Source organism: Neurospora tetraspora (genome assembly GCF_033439725.1).
Source record: "Neurospora tetraspora strain CBS 560.94 chromosome Unknown B0H65scaffold_5, whole genome shotgun sequence".
NCBI classification, from domain to species: domain Eukaryota; kingdom Fungi; phylum Ascomycota; class Sordariomycetes; order Sordariales; family Sordariaceae; genus Neurospora; species Neurospora tetraspora.
In genome coordinates, this window is record NW_026944387.1 from 2779219 (window position 1) to 2802442 (window position 23224).

The following is a 23224-nucleotide window of genomic DNA, read 5'->3' on the forward strand; positions in this document are numbered from 1 at the left end:
TCATCCAGTCATGAATCGTACAATTTGTAAGTCGAGAGGTCCACAAACGCCTCAAGTGCTACCTGCAACGCCTTCTTCTCCAGGAGTAAGGAACATGACAACTACTAAGGCGTTCCATACCCAGAATCTTTTCCATCCTCCGAACCTGTCGACCTCACTTCCTTTACTTCTGTTACCGAGATCTGGGGGACGAGTATATCCTTCACTTCCACAACAGCCTTGTCAAGATCGTCAGTGTTGTCTGCCTCGGGAGCGGGAGTGATGGTGACGGGGACGACCACGGGAACAGGAACAACCTGGACCTTGATGGTATCCTCCTTGACCAGGACCGGAGGTATTGTCTCGTTCTGCTCTTTCTTAGCATGCTTCCTCCTAGACTTCTTCTCCTTGACGATCTCCGGTTCAGACTCAGACTCGGAATCGGACGAGGACGAAGAGGACGAGGACGATGAAGAATCATCGGAGGAGTCGGAGTCGTTCTTTCTCGACCTCCTTGACCTTCTAGAGGTCTTTTTGTGGTGTTTCCTACTCCTTCGTTCCTTTTTACCCTTCTTCTCCGCCTTCTTCTCTTTTGTTTCCTCCTTATCATCATCTTCTTTCTCCTTTTGATCACCATCGCCATCCTCCTTTTTCTTTTTCGCCTCCTCCTTCTCCTTCTCCTCCTTCTCCCTCCGCTCCCTCGCCTCCCTCAACTCCTTCTCCATCTTCTCCTTCCGTGTCTCCACAACCCACTGCTCCGCCCCTTCCACCGCCGCTGCTGCGTTCCGCTTGTGTTTCAACAAAAACCCCTGGATCTCGGCCGGACTGAACTCGTGCGCGGGGATCTTGTCCGCGAACTGGTCGGCTAACTCGACTACTTTGAGAGTGGCTTCGTCGCGCTCTAGTTCGCGACGGGCTTCGTTGACTTTCCTCGTCTCTTCGGCTGCTGCGGAAAGATCCTTAGGGGAGGCGGAGGAGGTGGTGGTGGTGGTGGTGACTGAGACGGAATCGGCATCAGAGGGTGTGTCAACCTCGTCGCCTTCAAGCGGAGCAAAAATCGCCCGAAAAATAGCGGCCGTCATCTCCTTATCTGCACGCCCAAACTCGACGATCATATCGACTCGTCCCGGCCGGATCAGGGCCTTGTCCAGTTTTTCGAGGTGGTTGGTGGTCATGATGAGGACGCGGCCCTCCTGGGAGGCGACGCCATCCAAGATATTGAGGAGGCCAGAGAGGGAGAGGCGGCCGCTTGGGGTGGGAGTGGTGGTCGTGCCGTCTCCAGGGGTTATTTGGCCGGGAACCATGTCATCGCTGCCGCTGCCATCGACCGCCACGACCTTACCGTCCTCGCGCGTGTGGGTAAGGCCGGCGGTGTCGATATCCTCCAGCAAAACAACGCACCGACGTGGAAGCTCGGAAAACAGAGAGGCGAGGTTCTCCTCGTTAGCAGCGATGGAAGACAAGCTGACGATATAAATCCTCATCTTGAAAAACCCGGCCAGCGCCAGACTCAACGAAGACTTGCCCGTACCAGGCGGTCCATGGAGGAGGTAGCCCCTGCGGTAGGGAATCCCGCGGTTGGCGTACCACCTGCGCGTTGCCGGGTTGAGGTAATCCGTCACGTCATCAATCAGCTCCTTCTTGACCTTCTCGTTCAGGATGACGGTGGAGAACGGTCGCGAGGTGCGCGCCATGCATCGCTGCCAGGTTGGTTCACTACCCGACCCTTTAGTCGCTCCGCGGTAGATGAGCGTCTTGGCCTCGTCGCGCTTCATGTACACCTGTCTGGCCTCTAGCAACAGCTCCTTCAGGATCCAGGGGTTTCTGCCGAAGCACTTGATGGAGATCTCCTCCCGCTCGCTGGGGAGCGAAAAGCCGGCCATGTCACGGCTCTGTTGTCGGCGGAAGCACAGCAGTCGTCCCTTGTACCAGAACCAGTGGCTGCCGAACGTGGGCGTGTACGCCAACGCTTTCTTTCCGGCCCCCTTGGCGGATGAGTGGTGGGCACCACCACCGTCCTCCTCAGTCCCGTCCTCCTCCTCGTCGTCGTAGTCGTACCGCCAAAGCCACCAGGTGCGCGAGTTCAGGTTCGTGTTGACGACGAAGCGCCGCGCGCCCTGGGCAAACTTTTGCGCGGCCACCCAGCCCATCAGCATGTTGTAGATCTCGTCGTCGGTGCGTACGTCCACGACCGACATCATGTAGCGGTCGATCAAGTCCCAGCAGTATTCGCTAAAGTACTGCCAGGCGAACGTGAGGGCGCCGCATATTAGGACGAGCGGGATGTACAGGTTGAGGTCGATGTTGAGGTTCTTTTGGACGAAGGCTGAGAATGTCGAAAAGCCGGGGAAGAACATGTCGAGGAGGACCATTTGGCCGGTCACGGGGGAGCCGGTAGCAGGGGCGGGCGTGGTAGAAGAGGCCCCATCGGAGCATGAGGTGGTTTGCCCGGCCATATGTTGGAGAAGACTGTCCATGTTGGTCTTCTGGGCAGCGAGTCTGAAGACCGCTTTCTGTGATGATCTTGTCTGAAGATCTGAACCGGAAAAGAAACAGTGGAAAGAGGGATGATGGTTTTATATCGATTCTGTTTGTGTTTTGTTCCCTCCCTCTTTTGCTTTGTCGTATCTCCTGAGGCGGTGTATGTGAATCTGTAGCCGTAGGAGCCACTCCGCTCTCGTCTTCTTTCAAGATGGTTTGACGTGTCACAAACTCGCCGTTGCGCCGGATTGAACAAACCGGAGAAAGACGTCAAGCGGTAGTGAAACGAGGAACAGGATAGAAGTGACGAGTTTGGTAGTTGTTGGTCTAACGTAGTTGAGTGCCGAGGTCCAGGCTGGATACACCTGTGGTATAATACGAAGGGAGTGGCGTAACTGGACTTGTGTTCCCGTTGAATGTCCTTGAAGAGGCGAGGTTGGACGAGGTGTTCGAGGAAACGGAGAGATAGCCGGCTTATATATATCTTCGGGTTCGTTTGGATGACTGGCTTTAGGCTCCAGATCGTCGGGACTACCGACTGGAGGAGGATGCTTGGGATAAACGGTCAAGTCGACATGAAGAAAATACCGGGCGTTGAGCCCTTATATACTCAGTGGTATGAAGAGTAAGGATACGTTAACCGCCAGGCAGCAATACAGTCAACAAGGTAGTAGTTGTGGCTGAATACCTCTGGGAGAAGTACCACACATGGAGGTAAGCAGAGAAAGAGAGCGAATAATAAACCGAGTAACAATCTCCTGGACTGCCACTTGGACACAGCTAGAAGAATGTACGCGCCGTGGAGGTATCATGGTACACATAGTCCCTTGTCATCCCATGCATGTGATGTGAAGAGAATTGGGAGAGGGTCTAGTTGAGCGAAGTGCTAGTATCCACGTATCGGGTCAGAAGCAGCCGCAGCACACATCAGCATAACGCAAGGGGTCCCGTCAGCACCAGGTCCCAAATACCAGTCCAGTTCCTTGCTACCCCTGGCTTTGCTGCAAGTTGGGACAGCTCGAAGCGCAGTGTAGGGCAATGCCACTGGGCAAGATTGAAAGGTGGCTTGCAACCGTGATCTGGCCGTGCAAGGATATTGCAGTGATGGCCGGGTTCCCGAGTCAGAAAATGGAAGCCCTCAACAGTTCTCAATTCAGAACCGAGGGAAAAGCAAAGAAAGGTAACAAGCCACGCCGGGTCCGGAGGCAGACGAGGGAACACCACCACCAACCACGCTGACCACGCCCACCCTTCCGGCCAGCCATTCACAGCCATCCAGCAACTCTTACAGAGCAGACGGAATGGCATTGCATGGCAGAAGCACTCACACAAAATGCAGGCCGGCGGTGACAGCGGAACAGTAAACGTTGGAAACCCGGGGGACCGCCGATACCGCGGCATGACGCATGGTGCAAGTTCGGAATGGGGTTGCAATGAATAGGGTATGCACATGAAATATCGGTATCAGTTCCGAATGACATTCTGCCACTTGACAGATGTGTTGGACTGGTAGCTGACGACTCGACAACTGTTCCGGTTGTGATTCTAGGCCGTCCTTATTCGGGAACATGGTGACTACTCACCGAAGACGTACGTCTCCAAGGGTCAGGATGATCCTGGTGAAGATAACATCCAAGATCTGACCCCAACCTCCTGGTCAGTCCCCGGTCATGCTAGGGTGCGGCGTAAATCCGTAGGGCTCTGGAGACGGCAGAGATTTGTCGATCGTGACAATGACTGCTCACGCTCTAGCGTCTGACGAACGGATGGCAGTGCGATGCTGACTTGCTTCTCTCGAACGCTGCGAATTCCCCGCCATCGTCACCCCAATTTCCGAATGATAGAGGTACGAGAACGACGTCATGGCTTGTTGTATTGCTCCCGGTACCGTGAAATGCTTGGTTGTTCCGGATCCCGTGATGGAGATGGACTGGAGACCCTTTGACGGCTTAGACCAGGGCCTAGAACGTTTTGATGATATCCCTGGGTTGCTAACATCGGCTTTTCTCTTCTCGATAGTACGGGACAGCGTATTCTGGCCATTCAGAACCATCTAGCACATCCATCGATCTCATCACGATGATAAGGGTGTATGTACGTCATGCGGCGGTGTCTAAGCACGGAGCCACAGTGTTGCATCTCGAAGAGAACTGGCTTCAGTGACTTGTCACATTTAGGCAGGTGGTAGGGCTGAGTGGATGAGATTTGGTATCGAGATGTTTGCGAAAGATGTCAAGGGTTTGGAGGCCACCATTCCCAAAACATTGGAATCCTCATGTCGGACCCTGAACTTTGACCCCGCCATGCCCGCTTGGATTATTACCCCACCTTTTACTCCCTCTTACATATTGACCAATCAGAAATCCCATTCGGTCCCGTCAGTCATCGCCGTCATCGCCGGCCCCGTCATCTCGGCAGTGCAGCCGGCGGCCTCCGCACTTTTGGGACAAGTTCGGCCCTACTTCACCACTACCCCCGGCTCGGATACGTCACGCCGACTTGCTCATTATAACCCAGCACTGCCCAATAGCAACAATTCGGCGTAGTTTTGGTCAGCTCACTTGGTTTATTAACTTGCCCTTCCTCTGGTCTATTCTGCCGGATTGGGGCTTTCATGGAGACCCAGAAATGATTAAGTGCATTCTCAGATGAGACCATCACGGCATTCGGATGGGCTTTGAGAACCAAAGAAATTCGCCCTAGTTTGAAGAAGAACAGCGTCAAGATTCAGGACCAAACATAGCCGAGTCCTGAAATGTCGTCATGGTCGTCGGCATGGGCGTTCTCACTTCTCAGTGCCGTCAAGTGGTCAATCGTCTTTACCAAGTAGGTAGCTGTTACCCATGAGAGACACTCCCCAAAGGTAGCCGCGACTCCAAAAAAAGCTGCTAGGTACCCAATTCGACGATGATGCCCTCTACGTTAATATTCTGGTCTTGCCTTTTGGATGTTCCCATCCGTTAATGACTTAGAATTTTCTTATTACTACATCGTCCATCTCATATATAGTTCGGTAACATGCATGATCGAGTATAGATCCCATGTCGCTGACGTATACTAGTGACGAACACGAAAGAAGCTTTAATGTGCTCACCCGTGTTGTCTTTCTGGGCACATAACTTGCAGAAGAAATCTGGCCTGTTGAACCCCTTTTCACGATTTCAAACACTACCCAGATACTTTCATGCCGTTCCGTTTTTCCGTACCAAAACAAAGTGGATTTACCAGAGCATCATGACCTTTGCTTTCATTCGATGACAACGCAGCTTGAAGATCTAATTCTTCCATACGTAGCCTCCAAGACCAGTTCCAGAAACTATACAATGACCCCACCCATTCTTACATCACATACAAACTCATGACGAAGTCACTCCCACCCTCTGTTCCTGATCCTACAAGATGATTGCTATCAGGAAAACCAGGGACCCAAGCACACGCCTTGAAAACCCTAAAGCATAAAGAATCTAGTTTAACATAACACACAAACGCACACACATATAAACAACCCGTCCTCCCATCGATGATTCCCCCTGTTGCCTGTTGTAGTTCATCACTGTAGTATTTCACTCAGGCATAAACACCTGAATACCATTTCCATCCTGTTGAAAATGTCCACCACCACCAGACATCATTGGAGGAGGAGATGGTCCCGGAGTCGGCATCTGAGGATGATGAGGATGATGAGGAAGATGATGGAATCCCCCATGCGGTGTCATTGATGACATCGGTGGCGTAGGACCACCACCCATGCCGCCCATGTTGTACATCGGTTGCTGCGGATGGTACCCCGGGAATCCGCCACCGGGAGGGTAAGAACCAGGAGGAGGTGGTGCTGGGGAAGAAAAAGGAGGGGGCATCATACCCGGGCCTGGCTGGCCAGGCGGGAACGGACTCGGGCTGTAACTCGAACTCGTAGGGCCCCCAGGGCCTCCACCTCCTCGATAGACGTATTCGTTAAAACCACTTCCACTTCCGTCGTCGCTGACACTGGCACTGTCATTGGTTGTACCGTCGTCGACTTCTTCCTCTTCTTCTTCCTCAGATATGTCACTCGGTGGTCCTTGTCGCCGATGTCCCTGACTGTGTCTGTGACTGCCACCACTTTTGCTAGAGCGTCTCGAGGAACGAGACTCCCTCCCACTCTCGTTTTTGGGCGGCTTCCACTTCTTCCCTGGTGCTGTTCCCGGTGCTGGCTGCTCTCCAAACTGGTATCCAGCACCACCACCAGGCCAATACCCACCACCCCTTGACTCAATAAAGTAAAACTCCTGCTTTGTTCTGCCAGAGTTACTGCCGCCACTGACCCACGAGAGCCCAGAATGTGTAGAGCGTTTAGAGCTGCTGGAACTGCTCCTCGTATCGAAATCATCCGATGTGTCGTTATCGAGGTACGTCGTCTCGTAGACACGCATGGCTTTGACCTTACGCGGGTCTCGACCGCAAAAGTAGACGAGCGCGTCGACGGCTGTGGAGTTGGGAAGACGCTTTTCGCGGCAGGTGCGGGTGGAGGAGCCGGAGGAGGTAGAGGAGGAGGACGTGCGGCTTGAGGGTCGGAATGACATTTTGTTTGTTCGGTTTTGGGTTTGAAGGAGGTGTAGGTGTTATATAGAGCAGTTAGAAGGAGCAAGGGCAGTTGGACGCTACGGGTCTTTTTGAAACGGCGAAGGAGGGCGTCCAGTTCCAGTGAGAAGTGATGGTTTTAGGATCAGGTACTTGTGTTCATCCGAGCAAAATCAGTCTCGGAAGTGAGACACAGGACCAGTTCCCATACAAAACTCTGCAAGTAGGGCGAAGAGAGAAAACTCGACAAATCAACTGACAATGGAAAGCCAAAAGTATGTGGAGAGAAGGGAAGAGAACATCAGTGTAAGATAGCCGGGAACGGAGGTAAATATTTACACACAAACATGGACGGGACTACTTCACGAGTGTCCCTTTGGAACACACATGCCGTGACGGAGCGATCAACCAGGAAGCACCGCGCCCGCATTCGAGGCAAGACGAGATCATCTCGCAGCCTTGCCCCTGTATAGCGTCACCTGGAAAGGGGCAGGCTTTGCCCGACTGGGGGAGGGATGGTGTGTTGCCTGCCTGCCTGCCTGTTCATCTGCATGCTTCCTACAACGGAGGCGTGGGGGGGAGGGGGAAGGAGAAAGAGAGACAGACTAACGTCAACGTCAAGGGGTGTTGTTGAAAACACCCGCATTTGTGCTACAGAATGGCAGGGAGAGCTCCTGGTTCTCATGAAACGGGACTGGACTAGACTTCCAACTGCGTGGTTCGTCATCGGCGATCTGGTTCATTCCCGTTTGTTAGTTGGTGATGTCCACTCCCGTGGATGGCGGCAGGATCGGGAGGGTATTGTGAGGGAAGAGAGTGTTCATCAGTCAGGCATGCCGGGCAACGAGCTGGATTGGAGCCAGACCTTAAGCCGGCGCTCACCATACCACACTCCGATATCAAGTCACTAACACCATCATCTGGACTACATGGCGCATGTCGGAAAATAAGAAACGAAAAGCATGACATTCACTTGCTTTGACACCACCTGCTTGGGTGAAGGACTTGGAACGCAGGAAAGGTGCGCGGCCGTCTTGGTATCTGAAAACGGACGTGGAGCGGCTAAAAGTGTGGGTGCATCGGTTCTGATCACAAGCCTGGCGGTCAAGATGCGGTTACCCGTCTGCATGCTTTCCTTTTTCTCCTGGTTCCTGTCTCGATGCCTGTTAACTGATGTCAGATCCGGTTGTGTGTTCTCGCGGGGTAACCTAGAACCCCTTTAGAGGGACAGTGAATGACTCTGGTCTATCTATTGGGAGAAAGGTGAAGTGTTGACAGTTACGCAGATGGTTCATGATCTTACCGCGTAGAAATCATATTTCAAAATGAGGCTGTCGATTCGAGCTGAGAGGCATCGCAATGCTTACCCACACCGACTTCAAAGGTGCACTTCCAGAAGGCTTCCATGTTCGGGGAAGTCAGTTCGGGCGAGCCACCCAATGAAATGGTGAGACGGCAATTGGGGACAGCCGAAAAGGTCTTTTGTTGGTTGCCTTCTCCGCCTCATGAAAGAAAAAGATGGTGGTGATGGAAGCCTTTTCAGCATGATCCAATACTTGCACTGCCCACCTCTACTGCGTAGTTAGCAGACTGATGCTTTGACCGAAACCAGGGCGAGAGTTACCTCTACTCGTCTGGGCTAGAAACGCCTCTCAGACCCATTGCTGCGCAATGGGTCTGGTGCATGGATTCGCGAAAGTGAATGGATTCGCGAAAGTGAATGGATTCGCGAAAGTGAATGGATTCGCCAAAGTGAATGGATTCGCGAAAGTGAATGGATTCGCCAAAGTGAATGGATTCGCGAAAAAATCCAGGTATATGGCCAACCCTGCAATTTGTTAGGAAATCAATGTACATCCGTTTTTTTGCATACCCACCATAAGCAATCTTGACTTACACGATTATATGAATTTATTATGAACCGCTAAAACTATGGACTAGGGCATAGCTGGGAGCTTCCCAACTCTTCAGTTGAAGATCAGGACTCTGGTATACAGTTAGATTCTATGGTGGAGTAAAACACTATGCTAGAAAGTGGTGATGTCGAAATTATCGAGATTCCCGATAAGAATATCGACTCTACTTTGTTGAATTGCTAGTCTAATATAGGGATGTTTATTGGGTTTACGGATATTATATGTATGAAAGTAATTCTTTTTAAAAAAATAGGGTGATATGGTTACAGCGCTAATTTATATGGGGGGGGAAGTACCAAAAATTTCGCGAATCCATGCACCTGACCCTGTGCAAGCACAGGGTCAGACTGAGGCGTTTCTAGCCCTGACGAGTAAGGGCGGGCACCTATTCCCAAGGCCACTGACTGGAGATGCAAGATTTCAACCGGATTGGCATACATACAATTACCAACAACCCTTGCCCCGCTTGCCTGCCTGCTTCTGCTCAAGAACGTGTTCATAGACGCAAGTATTGAGAGTCGGACGCTGTGTAAGAGTAAGGTGAGAAACCGTAGAGGATCCCCGAAGCAAGGAAAGAGAATGAGGGGTCCTAGAGGCCGAACCAACGGGCCAGACGGGCAGCTACATCGCTGGCACCCAATTAGAAACCCGCCCGCGTTCGAGATTTTGGCGTGTAACATATTTCTGTTCTGCTTACTCGAGCTGGGCGGTGGCTGGAGTAGGTAGGTACTTGTTCACGCCGAAACTAAGGTGGTTTTCCGTCGAAGCTTGGGCGTGCTTTCCTTTCCGGCATTGTGTATGGGGCATGACGTGATAAGCGACGGGAGCTACCTGTACGGTCAACTTACAACTATATGGCTGAGGAAAGCGCCATGTCTTTCCCTCCTTCCTTTTTTTCATGCTCTTTTTCCCTCCTCTTTCATTTCGTATGCGAATTTTGCGAACTTGCAAGCAAGACAAGATTTGACTTTTTGATAGAGTGTAAGGTAAGTTGTTTAGTCGCAGGTATCACGGGCTGACTGAACAAACAAGTGATAAATGTTGGTGAAACCTGAAGCGGACAGAAGAGCCGGTAGTCCTCGTCTTAAGGGAGTGGAACCCCTTTTTGCGGCACTTTGACTCTGGAGCATGAGAGGCTTGGGGGAGACAGTCGATGAGCATGAGAAGATGAGAAGTCTATACTTGCACCACAAAGAGGTGATGTGTAGGTCTAGTTTGTAATTGCATCAAGTAAGCTTAACCTTGCGTTATAGTGACAGGCAAAATAGCCGAACAGATTAATACTAACCAAAGTAGTTTTAACCTGGGGTGCGGTTCGGCAGTCTGTAGGACCGTAACAACGAGCCCAACTCTGCCGTCTCTGGCCAGACCTTCAAGCCAGTCATGGTTATGTGTAGGCAAGGAAGAGATCTCAGAGACGCATATCGGTACCAGACAGGGCCGTCTGCCAGTCTGATATTGTTCCAACTCTCTTTATGGTCAAGTGCCCAGGCCTCCGGGTGTACCGGCTGGGAAGCCCGGTGAGCTCTGTTGTCACCTAGCCCAGAAGACCGGCGATGGAATGGATGGAGACACTTGAAGTTTATATGATGATCTTTTCGTCTCGGGTCTTCAACTTGCCCAAGTCAAGTAGACTAGAGGCTCGAGCCAAGCGAGGCTTGAGATGAGTGACAGTTGACAGGCGGGACTGCCCTTTGCGCTAGGTTCAGTTGTCTGGCATGTCCCGTCATATGTGCTTAAAAGGACTCCACCCAGGGCATGTTTCTAGACCCACAAATATGGCGCTAGAGGGTGGAAGTGGATCGAGGCACATTGGCACAGCAGGGGCGGGAGACACGGGCTCGACGGGGAGCACGGAGACTCTGGAGGGAATGGAAGCACAAGTGACCACAAACAACCGATCCCACGGATTCCGGCCATTGCCTACAACAGGAAGTCTCGACGATCTTTTGGCCATCACGGAGTGTCTCGAACGTTTCACCGATTTTATTTCATCCATCTTTCCGAGCCCTATTAGTGTATCTACTGTCCATGTGGCGGGATTGTCTATAGTGTACATGGATGAAAGCACAAAGTTCAACTCGAAGCCCAGCTGAATGTCCAGCCAATGCATGCATACCTTACCTTCCAATTTTCACTGCATGTGCAGCTCGGCGCCCCTTCCGCCCATCATCTTCAAGTGCCGCCAAGCTAAACTCAATGGACTTTTGCACTCCGGGGTTCTTGACTGGCAAGGGAAGAGCGGTTCACCTCGCCAAGCCTTTTCCCCTCGGGGGCTGCCGTGGAGGAGAAGAACAAAAGCTTGGCGCCGGACCCCCAGTCCAGGCACGGCACCGCTGCAACTGAACCTAACCTCAAATGGAGGAACCACAAGGAGTGCAACCCTCCCTAACAACACTTGTTCCTGAATTGTTCGGACCTGGGGGGTTGTGCCGTCCGGTCTGTCCTTCTCTCTCTCCACCCTTTCCACAACCTGGAAGTCACATCCGGCTGTTTTCTCTTGCTCGATCTCGCCCTTTTCCTTGGACACACAACCGGCCAGAAAGCCAGAGGGGGGACGGGAAGGAACCATTCGATCCATCGATTCATGCCATTTTGCAGCGCAATTTGGCCCCATCGCATTTTTCATCCAGTCTCTTTTGCACCTTCCAGATCCATTCAGTCCCCAGCTTCCGCCGTCCGATCCTTCCTTGCATTCATTCAATCTGGACCTTCCTTGTTCAGCCCTCTCTTGGCGATTACAGTGGTCTCTCCATCGGCCCATTGTAAACTTTGTCGATTCTAACCGAACATCCCCTCAATCAACTCCGACTCCAGCGCTTCAAGAGGAATTCACCACTCATCCACCCTCCTGCAGTCTACTCCACTCACCTCCCAGCTGCCTCGCTGCGGTCCTACCGCGTTATAATCCAACGACACTCCTTCTCACAGCGACGCGCATAGCATAGGGGGGAGGACTGTGCCATTGTCTCCCAAGCGGGCGGTCAATGGCCTTTAAGGGCCCGATGCACTTCTGGCATTGAGGTTATCGACTTTTCGCATCGGGACCGCTTAACGCCGGCGCATAGGAAGTCCATATCCATCGTCGCCATGGATCCCAGAGACAGGAAACTGGATTCGCCGGAGCGGAGGCGATCACGGAGGACGTCAATGAGGCATTCGCTGACTCTACGGGCTGAACGAATGGACGAGCTTCCCGATCCAGAAGACTCAGCTCTGGCTTCGGTGGCAGACGATGACATGCGACACAGTCCATTGTATGATCCCAGCCCAGCGGTGGTAGCACTGGGGCAGGAATTGAGAGACGAGGGCTTGGGCCAAGGAGGTCAGGTTCGGGCGAGGGTAACGAATGACAGCAGTTCACCGATAACGCCACCAACATCTACACCGATATTACCAGTACAGCCCTTTTCGCAGGCGGAATTGCGGTCAGCCCAAGGAAGTCCATATGGGACGAACGCCGATATGGCAGCGACAACTCCTCTATCAGAGTTGACCACATTCTCTCCGGAACTACCACAGGCCCCTCTTCGTCCACCAAGCCCAACAAAACGAGCAAGCTCAGCAGCAGATCCCCTGGCCTTGAGACACGATGGCGCAACGAGCCCAAACCTATCATCCCAACATATGGACATAGATGCCGCTCATTCCGCCAGTATTCCTGGCCCATTACAACCATCAGGTCCCTCTCACGTTTACGAGCAATATACTCGCAACTTAGCCTTCGGGCCACCACTGGGTCTCTCTTCTGATCCTTTAGCAAGGGGCTATCCCTATCACGGACCATCCGATCCTTCTCCTTATCACATCTATCCTCAAGATGTGCATAACGCCCCCCAATATGGACGAGTCGTAACTCAGCAAGGCGAAGTCCCGGTAGTCGACTACTATGGCCCATACGGGCATCACGAACCGCTGCCGCCCTACACCGAACGCGACAATACAGGCTTAGGAGGAAGCAGCTCGAGCTCCATCGACCCTACCCCTGCGCCTGTTGCTGACAGCACTCCCAGTATCGGTCAGCCCACTGCCTCTACTGCTGTCGTTTCTTCTTCAGCTCCTGCTTCTGCCCCCGAGTCTTCCCCTGCATTGGGTCCTGCCCCCGCTGCGGAAGAGCCGGAGGGTCGGACAACACCGACGGCACAGCCAACACAAGCACCACTTCCGTCAACTCAGACGCCACCCACCACACAGGTGTTAGCGACAGCACAAATAGAGCAGGCAGAGCAGACAGGGTCGGCAGCGCAAGAGGCACAAACGGAGGCTCTCACTGGCGCTGGAGGTCTAGGTCTTGCAACCAGGAATCCGGAATTTGACTCGCTCGACGACCTGCGAGCTCCTCGCCCCCGTGCGTCGACGCGAAGCTTTAATACGACCCACAGTAACGACCAAATCAACAAGGAGAAAGCGGCGATCTCAGAAAAAGAGACGCCTTTCAAGCGTTGGATGAGAAAGCAGTGGTGTTTTGGGGTGGTTCCTAATTGGGCTTTGGTTCTCTCGTTATGCCTTCTTGTGATTGTGGGGATTGTTACCGGCACGGTTGCCGGAGTTTTGCTGAGCAAGCATGGAAAACCACCACCTAAGGATGGTCATCCGTAAGTGAATGAGCCACGGCCCTGATATTCCGAAATCATATTAATTACCGGTTAAAAACAGAAAGCCCAAACCGGGGTCAGAATTTCCCAGCAATGTGATACCCATACCAACTCCAACAGATCTTGCTTCGCTTCCAACAGGAACCTGGAGTATACCCATGATGCTCAACCAAGCCTCTAGTAACTGCTTCAAGGATCCTGCACAGTCGAAAAGTTGGAACTGCCATTTTGTCCCCTCGGGCATGTACTTGTCGGTTGAAAGTTCCGCCCCCAACCGTTACACATTCACGATCAATTGTAACCACTCTCTCACCATGTCCAACAACGTCTACTCATACGGTGAGCAGCCAGTGTTGCTTGTGAATCCTGGGGCATTGGTGCTGGTTAACGACACGTCTGAAGCCAATCGGGGCCCTGCTTGGTTTCAGGCTGTCCCTTACAACAAGACCGTCATTCTTCCCCAGGATTCACTCAACATTACCACAACAGAAGGTACGGCGAAGATGCGCCGTGGATGGGATCGCAAGGATTACCGCAAAGGCTATGGGGCGCAACCAGGTGACAAGCCTTGGATCTGCAACTGGCCCCAGACGACGTTCGAGCTCTATATTTATGCTCAACAGAACTCGAGTTGGTCCGTCAATACTCAAAGCCTTCCGCCGCCGCCGGCGACCTCTTCCGTACCAGCACCAACGGACTCCACGACAATGACAGTAGTGGTCACGGAAACAGAAATCGACCACGTAGTATCACCGACAGCAAGCACATTTGCATCGTCGACTTCGTCACCGGACAGATACAACCACTACACCACAAAGCCATTTGGACAGCGCCCCCCGGATGGAGTTGTGTACTATCTTCCTTATAGACACCGCCAACTTGAGGCCGACCATCACGGCCAAGAGTCCTCCTTGAGTGAAACACCATCATCAACCTCCGGGCCTGCGTCTTCGTTCCCGCCAGGCCCGATGGGCACTGGTCCCCATGGCGATGGGTTCGCTCCTCCACCCCCAGGTTATCCTCGAGTCGTCAAACTCGAGGAACGTCGATATCTCGATGCGCCGGTTCCGGAATGCACACAGTTCGAAATACCCTTCAACGGACAAGCTGCTCAGCCCGTTCGCGATGAAAAGGGAAATATGGTTGTCGTCACCATCTATCCCCCGGAGGCTACAGCGACTGGCTCACCACGCCCATCACGTCGCTTGGGCAAGAGGTTCACGGACTGGGACCTTGATTTGAATGAAGAGGATGATAGCCCGATTTGGAGCCCGGAGGTTTTGCGGAGGAGTGAGGGGGACGGAGGAATATCAAACGCAAGTGGCGGCGTTGTTCCGTTTGGAAGCCAGTGTAACTGTGAGTGGTTTATTACATGAGCATATGTCCTGGGAATGTTAGCGTAGTAGTATCTGAAGGTTTTTATGGGGTTTGCATAGCGGTTTGCATATCGTCGGGTTTTTCATTGCCAGGCGTTAGTTTTGGATTAATCAAGGTTGGGTGAGGTGGAACTGATCTTTTCTACGTACGCCATGTACTTATCTGTGAGCGGGTGATGCTTGTAGAATGGATCACTCTGATGGTGTGTTCATATCATGTGTCCCTTTGAGAACATAATTATGGACGGAAGGCAGGACAAAAGAGCGTTCAAAATAGGTAGGAGGATACATCTGAACATACCGCCACCTATGTATTGCATGAAAAAAAGTATTTGGAAAAGAAAATATCCTTCTCTGATTACATATACCTGCAACTGTTTCGCAACGCCCTGAATTATGGCGTTTTATCCATCTTCATCAATAAATGTTGCGACAACTGTCTGTTACTAAATGTGACAAGTGTATAACAGATCAAAATAACGCCGTACCCCATGCTTCCTTCTATATTGACATAAAAAAAAAACTATCCATCATATATAGGGCATTATGTAACGCTCATTCAGACACCGGGCCTCATCTCGGCCTTTCGCTATTTATTAAAAAGCCTCCGAAAGGTTCTCAAACGACGGGATCTGGGACACGTCGCAGTTGAAGTCTCTCTCATACGCCTTCGCAGGCAGGACACCAGCATCCAAGCCCTTTTTGTAGCTCCATTGATACCTATTATGGCGCTTCGTCAGTAAAGATTTACAAGAGTCAGGTGAAGGAAGGAATGGGGTCAGTGAGTTGGACGGAATGAAGACAAGAAATAGAAACTTACGCATCCTCGGTATCCCAAACCCAATAAAACCACCCCCACCCCTTCTCAAAGCTATACATCTGCGCCTCCGCAAACATCCTCAAAAAGGTCTTGTAATCATCACTCCACTGATCCGGCGGGGCATTGGCAGCAATACAATCACACCTTCTGTCCGTGTAAGGACACCTAGGCGTCAACACATCGCTACTCGAACTTCCCGTAACCAGCGTCCCCGTCCACCGATTCCCCCACCCGACATTGGTCAAGTGCTTCGCACAATCCGTATCAGCCTGGGACCACTCGGCCACCAGCGTCGGGCCGTAACCCAGGGAACGATTCATCGACAGCTCCGTCTGCTGCGTCCACCCCTCGCACGCGAACTTGATCTTATCGTAGTGCTTGTATACAATCTGGTTGGTGTTGAAGATGACGTACTGGTGCACGTCCAGTGCGGCGCCGTCGCCGAGGTCCTGCAGTTCACCTTGCCAGTTATTGAGGCCGCGGAAGCCATCGCCGAAAACGACGATGGCGTCTTTGACGCCGTTTTTGCGGACGAGCGCATAGGCGTCCTCGATCCATTGCAGCACGGCGTCGACGGATAAGTAAGTCATTTTCGGCTCGTTGGCGAGGCCGTAGTGCGAGATGATGTTCTTGTACCGGTCCTGGGCGAAGAACTGGGAGAGTCGGTCGTGGATTTCCAGGGAACGCTTGGCGTTGAGGTCGCCGTCTGTTCCGTTCAGCCAGTTGATGTAGCCCTGGCGGCCGGAGTGGTTCCACCCGTTTTGGGAGCCGGGCAGGCCGTGTAGGTCTAGGTTGACGCGCAGGCCGTACTTGCGGCACCACTCGATGGCGCGCAGGAGGTAGCGCCACGAGGTGCGGAAGACGTACGGGTCGCCGTCGTAGGTTTGGACGGCCCAGTAGGAGAAGGGGATGCGGACGTGGTCGAGCCCGGCGTCGGCGATCTCCTTGAAGGTCTGCTCGGTCACGAAGGTGGCGTAGTGCTGCTCGAACACGGACTCGCACCGGGAGCCGAGGTAAGTGCAGAGCGTGTATTCGTCGACGATACCCAGGCGCAGGTCGTAGGCGAAGAGGGAGGGGGTGATGAAGGGCTCGAGACTGAGCCAGCCGCCGACGTTGACGCCGCGGGCGGGCCGCTGGGAGTAGTCCCCCCAGGGCTTGTTGAGAGCTGGAACTTGTTCGTTGGCGGCTTTGGAGTCGTCCCATTTGGAGAAGAGGCCCATGACGGGTAGGTCGCCGACTGTCTGGGCGGTGTAGGTGAGGTTGAAGTCGGTCGTGTTGGCCCACTTGAAGGGGTTTAGCCAGGTTGGGGCGTCGGCGGGGATGTCGTCGGGTGATATGTCGCCCAAGCCTTGGGAAGGCGTGTCGTCGCTGCCCTTGTCTCCGTCGTCGTCGGACTTCTTTTTGCTGACGGTCACGGCGATAATGATAATGATGATGACGATGACCACACCGATACCAACCGCAATCCATAGCTTCTTCCTTTTCCTCTTGGGTGGAGAGGACCCGATTTCATCGCTCATCTTGTCCACGGAATCATAACCACTGCTGGAAGTCATACTTGGCCCGCCATGTCCGCCACGGAGGTTTTGAAATCTCGCCATGAAGCTGCCCTTCTCTAGCATGCCACCGCTGACGTTCCGTGCCCTGATTCCCTGTTCGAGCATAGGGCCGCTAGCAACCCTGAGCCGGCTTCTGTCCTCTCTTCCTCTGTTATCTGGACGTAATCGCTCATAACTTTTAGGTTTGTCAGGTCTGGCATCCACAACCCGGTAGCCCTTGTCGTCGCTGTCTGTCCTTCTATGTGGGGTAAGACGTTGATATTCGTCGTCGCTCTCCATTGCCGATGCCCTCTTCCTCGCCCTTTCGTCCCTCTTCCTTGCCGGAAGATACCGGTACTCGTCGTCGCTATCGGGTGGCACCATTCTCGGCTTGGATCGTGTCCTGTCGTCCCTGGCGGCATCTCTGGAATCCCTCGGCCTCCCTGAAGTAGAGTATCGGTACTCGTCCTCGCTTTCCACCGCAGCCACCCTTGGTGGTTTGGCCCTTGCTCTCTCTCTTTCCCTCTCGCGATCCCTTTCCCGCTCTCTTTCCCGTTCCCTTTCCCGTTCCCTTTCCCGCTCTCGTACACGGTCCTTTTCCTTTTGCTCCCTCTCCCGCTCCTTCTCACGTCGCATCCTCGACTCTCTCCGGGCCTCGCGCATGCGCTCCCTTTCCTTTTCCTGCTCCCGTTCCCATGCTATATCCCTCTCGCTCTGGGCATCAAGACCCCGCTCCAGAGCCCGTTTGACCTCTTTCTTTGGGCTGGCTTTCCGTTTTGCATTCTGCTTGTTGAGTTGTGCCAGAGCTGCTGCTGAAAGTGTTGCTGAACTGCCGTTTGACGATTCTGTTCTGATTTCTCCTCCTCTGGTGATTGGTGGTACGCTGGTGCCAGGCTCGGGTCTCCTGGTTCTGCGCCTTGGATCGCGACCAGCGCGCTCACCACGCTCACCGTTATCATCACTATCCCTGACCGCTGAAGAGTTGCGGCTGCGTCTCTGCGCCGACTGTCTCCTGGGCCTGTAGTCCCGTTCCGGGGAGGAATCCCTTGGGGGTGGCATTATCGTTGCGCGACCACCTCCTTAAACCGACTGCCGCTGTATGCTGGAAAGAGTGAAAAGGTCATGATATGGGAAAAGGAAGAGGCAACCCAAATCCGGGATTCAGGAGGTGAAATTGTTACGTAGTCCCTGGATTGGAGCCGCTGGCTGAGTGGAGTGGTGACGACGACCCCTGCCACGCTATTTTCTGACCTGTTCCCTGCCAACCCGCTGCGCCGGCAGCTGTGTCCCGAGCTGAGGTGTTCTGGCTGTGCTGATCCAGGGCTTCAGTTCAGGCTTCAGGCTTCAGGCTTCACCATTTGCTCTTTCAGTTCACGTTGCAGTGAGAGCGTTTTGCAAATCGCATCCATTGCGCCCAGCCTTGGTTTCAGCTTGGTCGTCAAGTGCTGGAAAGAACTGCCCTGGACGATCGTTGGCTGGCCAACCTTATCAACTCTTTAATTCGCCAACCTCTATCACACCTAGTTCTGTCACATATCAGGATTCAAACGCCGACGGTGAGACTGGAATACGAAAGCCAAGGGGTTTTGAAGAAACCTGAAGAGAAACTTAGACATCACGATGTCCTTATTTAAACATCAGCAAGGCCGCATCATGTCAACTGATCTGTAGCTTTTCTCCCATCTTTCTCACTTGGGATGAACCAGTTCCTCATGCACTGTTTGTTTATCTCCGCTGGTGAATCGTGGCGCTTGTCCCATTCCCGCGGGCAGGGGCAGGAGCATCCACTAACGGAGCGACGCACGGACTGCTAAACTTTGAAGAACTCCAAAAGGCGGGGAAGATGCCGAGATCATGATGGATCCTGTCTTCCCTCTGTGCTCCAGCGGGCAGCACCGCTAAAAAGGAAGGCATGGGGCCCCACGCTGCACTTCATTTGTTGACAAGAGCGATCTCCAACAAAGCCGTTGCAAGCCGACCGACCGTCATCCCCGTCTTGATACAATGCCGGTCCTTTGGGAATTGTGTCCCGTCGATAGGAGAATTCTGCGGTCTCCTCTTCTTTTCTTCCAATTGTTGTGGTGTTTGTTGACTTGATTGTCGTCTTCTCATCTTTTTTCAGGCCCATCTCTAATTCTGTTTGTTGCGATTCACAATGAGAGGCTCAACTATCCGGCCCAAGGCGCAATGCCTTCGTTCCCTTTCCAGAAGCCTAGTTCAACGTCCTTCAACCGGTCTTCGATCTGTCCCCATTGCTGCTACTCTGGCGCCGTCTCTCCCATCGAAACGAGCGTACTCGACACATCCTCCTCACGCGAAGCTGAATCTTCCTACCGACTATTCGACAACCCCATTGCTTGCGCAAACATCCCAATCGGCGCTCAACAACCCTGAGCTGTCTGCCGAAGTCCGCAATGGCCCAACAAAGCGTATGAACATGTTTCAAGCTGTCAACGATGCCCTATCTATCGCCCTCGCCCAAGACGAATCGGTCTTGATATTCGGCGAGGACGTCGCATTTGGTGGTGTCTTCCGCTGCACGGGAAAGCTTGCCGAGACATATGGTGCCGACCGCGTCTTCAACACTCCATTGTGCGAGCAGGGCATCATGGGCTTTGCCATTGGCGTTGCTGCCGAGGGAATGCGCCCCGTTGCCGAAATTCAGTTTGCCGACTACGTATACCCGGCTTTCGACCAGCTCGTGAACGAGGCTGCCAAGTTCAGATACAGGGATGGTTCTTGCGGACGGAGCGCTGGGGGGTTGACGGTGCGCATGCCCTGTGGAGGTGTTGGTCATGGTGGTCTCTACCACACACAGTCGCCAGAGAGCTTGTTCACACATATCCCAGGCTTGCGTGTGATCATGCCCAGATCACCCCTCCAGGCCAAGGGTCTGCTGTTGTCCGCCATTCGCAGCAATGACCCATGTGTCTTCATGGAACCCAAGATCCTCTACCGTGCTGCCGTTGAGCAGGTGCCCACCGGATCCTATACGCTACCATTATCGAAGGCCGAAGTGCTGAAGGAAGGAAAGGATGTGACGATTATCTCGTATGGTCAACCCCTATACAAATGCATGGACGCACTGCAGAAGGCCGAGAAGGACTTTGGTGTCTCGGTGGAACTCATCGACCTCCGAACCGTCTATCCATGGGACAAGGAGACCGTGTTCCAGAGTGTCAGGAAAACCGGGCGCTGCATCGTGGTTCACGAATCCATGGTCAATGCCGGCATTGGTGCTGAGGTGGCCGCTGCCATCCAAGAGGACTCGGAAACGTTTGTTAGACTCGAAGCTCCAGTGGTTCGGGTTGCTGGATGGAGCACTCACACGGCTCTCATGTTCGAGGCCCTGAACATTCCTGATGTTGCGAGTGAGTAAACTTATCCTTTGCGAGTCTGGTGAAAATGACAAGAAGCTGACATGCCATTAGGGATATACGCCAACATCAAGAAGGTCTTGAACTTTTGATGATGAACTCAAAAAGGAAGAAGACAAGATGGGGAACTCATAGCGGGGCGTTTATATAAGGCGATGTCGGTTCTGGCGTAGGCGGATGCAGTCTTGTAAATACCGATAGTTACTTGATCTTGTAACGATGCCTGTTAAAGGCAACTCAACCAACTGCCATCAAACGGCCCCAAACTCTACCGTGCACTCCATTGCTTTGCTATTTCCAGAACTCATGAATCTGCAGCTCAATTGTTGATACCGTGGTTGTGTAATTTCTTTGCAGAGGTCACAAAAGTAAGCAGCAAGCTGAATTCAACATCTTAGCAACAGGCAGCTCGCCAGCTGGGAAGCCCCTTGACAGCTGTCAGCCTCACAACCGCAGCGTTCGTCAGATATCCACATCCCACTTCAGGCGGCCCCGCAGTGGTTTGGTGCCATTCCATGCTCGCGTCCAACTGACGGCAGCGGACATGCCCAAGGCGCAGCTCCATCATCTCTAGCAGCGTGGTACCGTTGATCGATACCAGCTACACCAACTTAATCTACCACGAATCTATCAACACCAAGTAAACAACACAGAGAAACCTTTTTAATCTTGTCTATCTTCTTTTTAATTACCATTCGCACGCGAAACCATGGCATCGCACAACGAGATTTTGTCCTCGTTCGTTGAGGGAGCTCCCCCTGGCGAGGTGCGCATCCTACACCGACATCAAACGGCCGAACTGTGTATGCTAACTTATTGACGTACAGCTCTCCGATGTTGTTGCAGGCACGATACCTCCCTTCGACCTTGGTTCGCGACCCTACTTTCTAACGATCCGAGCTTCCAGACATCAAGGCCCTCACTAGCTCGACCCCTAATCTGCTGAACGAGCTCGGCCCGGCGTTCCAGAAGTACAACGAGGAACAGTTTGCGACGGTGAAGCTTCCCGGTGGTAGCCAACTCGTCATCATCAGCTCCCACAGTTCCCTGGGCGATGGCCGCTATTACGACGTCGAGAGCTCCTCGAGCTTCGCCTACGACCACATTACTCAGGTTAGCCCGCCCACGGAACAACCAACGGAAGACCGAGACACATGGAATAAGTCAATAACCCAAGGGACTACAGAAAGCCAGCGATGTTCAGAGCCACGTTCCAGAAGGCGAGCAGGCCGACTTGGTGTAAGGACAACAAGAACCCACGCGACAGCGAGAAGCGAAGGGCAGGGCTGATGCCAGTTGCAGGAAATCTACGATTAAGGGGCTTTCAGCCTACGTCAAGGAGCACTTCCCCAATGCCGCCTATGGCGCGTACTCGATAGAGAACGACTCCAAGGTCGCGGTCATCATTGTCGCGAACAAGTACAGCCCGAACAACTTCTGGTATGTGCTGCTTTAGAACGAAGCCATCGCCTTGTCGCATTGCCCTATCTTGAGCTAACCTGAGGTAACAGGAACGGACGTTGGCGCTCGCTATACATCTACGACCCATCCAACAGCTCCATTGAGGGCTCCATCAAGGTCGACGTGCACTACTACGAGGACGGCAACGTGCGCCTGTTGACTAACAAGACAGTCACCGCGACCGTGTCGTCAGGCACCGGCAGTGGCATTGCCAAGGAGATCTCGGTGAACGAGAAGAAGTACCAGGAGGAGTTGAACAAGAGCTTCACCAGCCTCAGCGAGGGCGCTTTCAAGGGCTTGAGGAGACAGCTGCCGGTGACGAGACAGAAGATCGAGTGGGACAAGGTTGCCAGCTATCGCCTGGGACAGGATATCGGTGGTGGAAGCTCTAGGCGGTAATGGGTATGTGGAAGGATAGAGTGATATAAGTCTAGTACAAAGGAGGGAGGGCGAGCACTGCTGGCAGTGACCAAACCAAATTCAAGTCAATACAGAAGAACCAAAGAAGGAAGAGCACAGCTCACTCATCTCATGTTTGCTGTACGAGCGGCTGTTCAGGACTCGGGATGGACCCTCGGGATGTGTCCGTGATCGCTGCCCGATGTTACAGCTGTGGGGAATTGGTTGAATGGGTCCCGCAAGATTGCTCTAAGAACGGGAACTTGTCTCGGCGTTTTCCCCTCACCCAGCACTAGATAACGAAGAAGAGGATGGAAATCTCGAGTGCTACTTGCCCCGGCCAAAGCCTGGCCCCTATAAATACTGATATGGAAGCTGGAGAATAAAAAGCCGGAAGGGCGATGGAGTCGAGTCGCATACCCGTGGGTGCCGTGGGATGTTCCCGGTCGGGGTTGACAATTCCGACTCGGAATGGAGTCTTGTTGTGCACGTTTGCTCCAATCACATGCGGCTGCATAATTTTGCCTGTTTCTGATTGGATTCATACCATTGATGCGGTCTAGCTCCCTCAGAAGGCTGCGTTGGCCTGTGTGCCGTTGTCAAGCTATCTCGCAGTACCCAGTTCTTGGTGCTAGTGCCCCCAGGTCCCCTCCAGTCGATCTAGTCAGTTCCCCGTGAAACCATTTTTTATCTTGACTTTTTCCTCTCCCCCCTTTCTCTCT

At 53.0% G+C, this 23224-nt stretch overlaps 6 protein-coding genes across 6 annotated transcripts; 2 read left to right on the top strand and 4 right to left on the bottom strand.

The window, feature by feature from the left end:
* Window positions 1–104: 104 nt before the first annotated feature.
* On the bottom strand, window positions 105–2456 carry B0H65DRAFT_429223 (BCS1 N terminal-domain-containing protein; the record flags this gene model as incomplete). The annotated part of the gene is made up of 1 exon (XM_062824809.1): window positions 105–2456. One exon carries the CDS (start codon window positions 2454–2456, stop codon window positions 105–107), a length of 2352 nt encoding a protein of 783 aa, XP_062680738.1.
* Window positions 2457–3060: 604 nt separating this feature from the next.
* B0H65DRAFT_234527 (uncharacterized protein) lies at window positions 3061–4075 on the bottom strand. The gene has a single exon (XM_062822238.1). The coding sequence runs from the start codon at window positions 3910–3912 to the stop codon at window positions 3388–3390; it is 525 nt and encodes a 174-aa protein (XP_062680739.1). The 5' UTR covers window positions 3913–4075; the 3' UTR covers window positions 3061–3387.
* Window positions 4076–5871: 1796 nt separating this feature from the next.
* B0H65DRAFT_234697 (uncharacterized protein) lies at window positions 5872–7279 on the bottom strand. The gene has a single exon (XM_062822240.1). The coding sequence runs from the start codon at window positions 7020–7022 to the stop codon at window positions 6024–6026; it is 999 nt and encodes a 332-aa protein (XP_062680740.1). The 5' UTR covers window positions 7023–7279; the 3' UTR covers window positions 5872–6023.
* Window positions 7280–11863: 4584 nt separating this feature from the next.
* B0H65DRAFT_234753 (uncharacterized protein) lies at window positions 11864–15119 on the top strand. Its single transcript, XM_062822242.1, has 2 exons — window positions 11864–13531; window positions 13593–15119. The coding sequence occupies exons 1-2, from the start codon at window positions 12027–12029 to the stop codon at window positions 14905–14907; spliced, it is 2820 nt and encodes a 939-aa protein (XP_062680741.1). The 5' UTR covers window positions 11864–12026; the 3' UTR covers window positions 14908–15119.
* Window positions 15120–15401: 282 nt separating this feature from the next.
* Window positions 15402–18720, bottom strand: B0H65DRAFT_234744 (glycoside hydrolase superfamily). Its single transcript, XM_062822241.1, has 2 exons — window positions 15728–18720; window positions 15402–15627 (listed from the first exon to the last, which is right to left on the bottom strand). Exons 1-2 carry the CDS (start codon window positions 18322–18324, stop codon window positions 15504–15506), a joined length of 2721 nt encoding a protein of 906 aa, XP_062680742.1. The 5' UTR covers window positions 18325–18720; the 3' UTR covers window positions 15402–15503.
* Window positions 18721–19420: 700 nt separating this feature from the next.
* On the top strand, window positions 19421–22938 carry B0H65DRAFT_540510 (putative F-actin-capping protein; the record flags this gene model as incomplete). Its single annotated transcript, XM_062829154.1, has 5 exons — window positions 19421–20636; window positions 21550–21755; window positions 21829–21881; window positions 21945–22082; window positions 22154–22938. The coding sequence occupies 5 exons, from the start codon at window positions 19421–19423 to the stop codon at window positions 22500–22502; spliced, it is 1962 nt and encodes a 653-aa protein (XP_062680743.1). The 3' UTR covers window positions 22503–22938.
* Window positions 22939–23224: the final 286 nt, after the last annotated feature.

What these genes read in the sequence shown, in the direction of transcription:
- B0H65DRAFT_234753 (XM_062822242.1), top strand. Translation starts at nt 12,027, where the DNA reads ATGGATCCCAGAGACAGGAAACTGGATTCGCCGGAGCGGAGGCGATCA. An exon ending in CCACCTAAGGATGGTCATCC is followed by an intron (nt 13,532 to 13,592) that starts GTAAGTGAATGA and finishes GGTTAAAAACAG; the next exon opens with AAAGCCCAAACCGGGGTCAG.
- B0H65DRAFT_234527 (XM_062822238.1), bottom strand. Translation starts at nt 3,912, where the DNA reads ATGTGCATACCCTATTCATTGCAACCCCATTCCGAACTTGCACCATGC.
- B0H65DRAFT_234744 (XM_062822241.1), bottom strand. Translation starts at nt 18,324, where the DNA reads ATGCCACCCCCAAGGGATTCCTCCCCGGAACGGGACTACAGGCCCAGG. An exon ending in GTTTGGGATACCGAGGATGC is followed by an intron (nt 15,628 to 15,727) that starts GTAAGTTTCTAT and finishes GCGCCATAATAG; the next exon opens with GTATCAATGGAGCTACAAAA.
- B0H65DRAFT_234697 (XM_062822240.1), bottom strand. Translation starts at nt 7,022, where the DNA reads ATGTCATTCCGACCCTCAAGCCGCACGTCCTCCTCCTCTACCTCCTCC.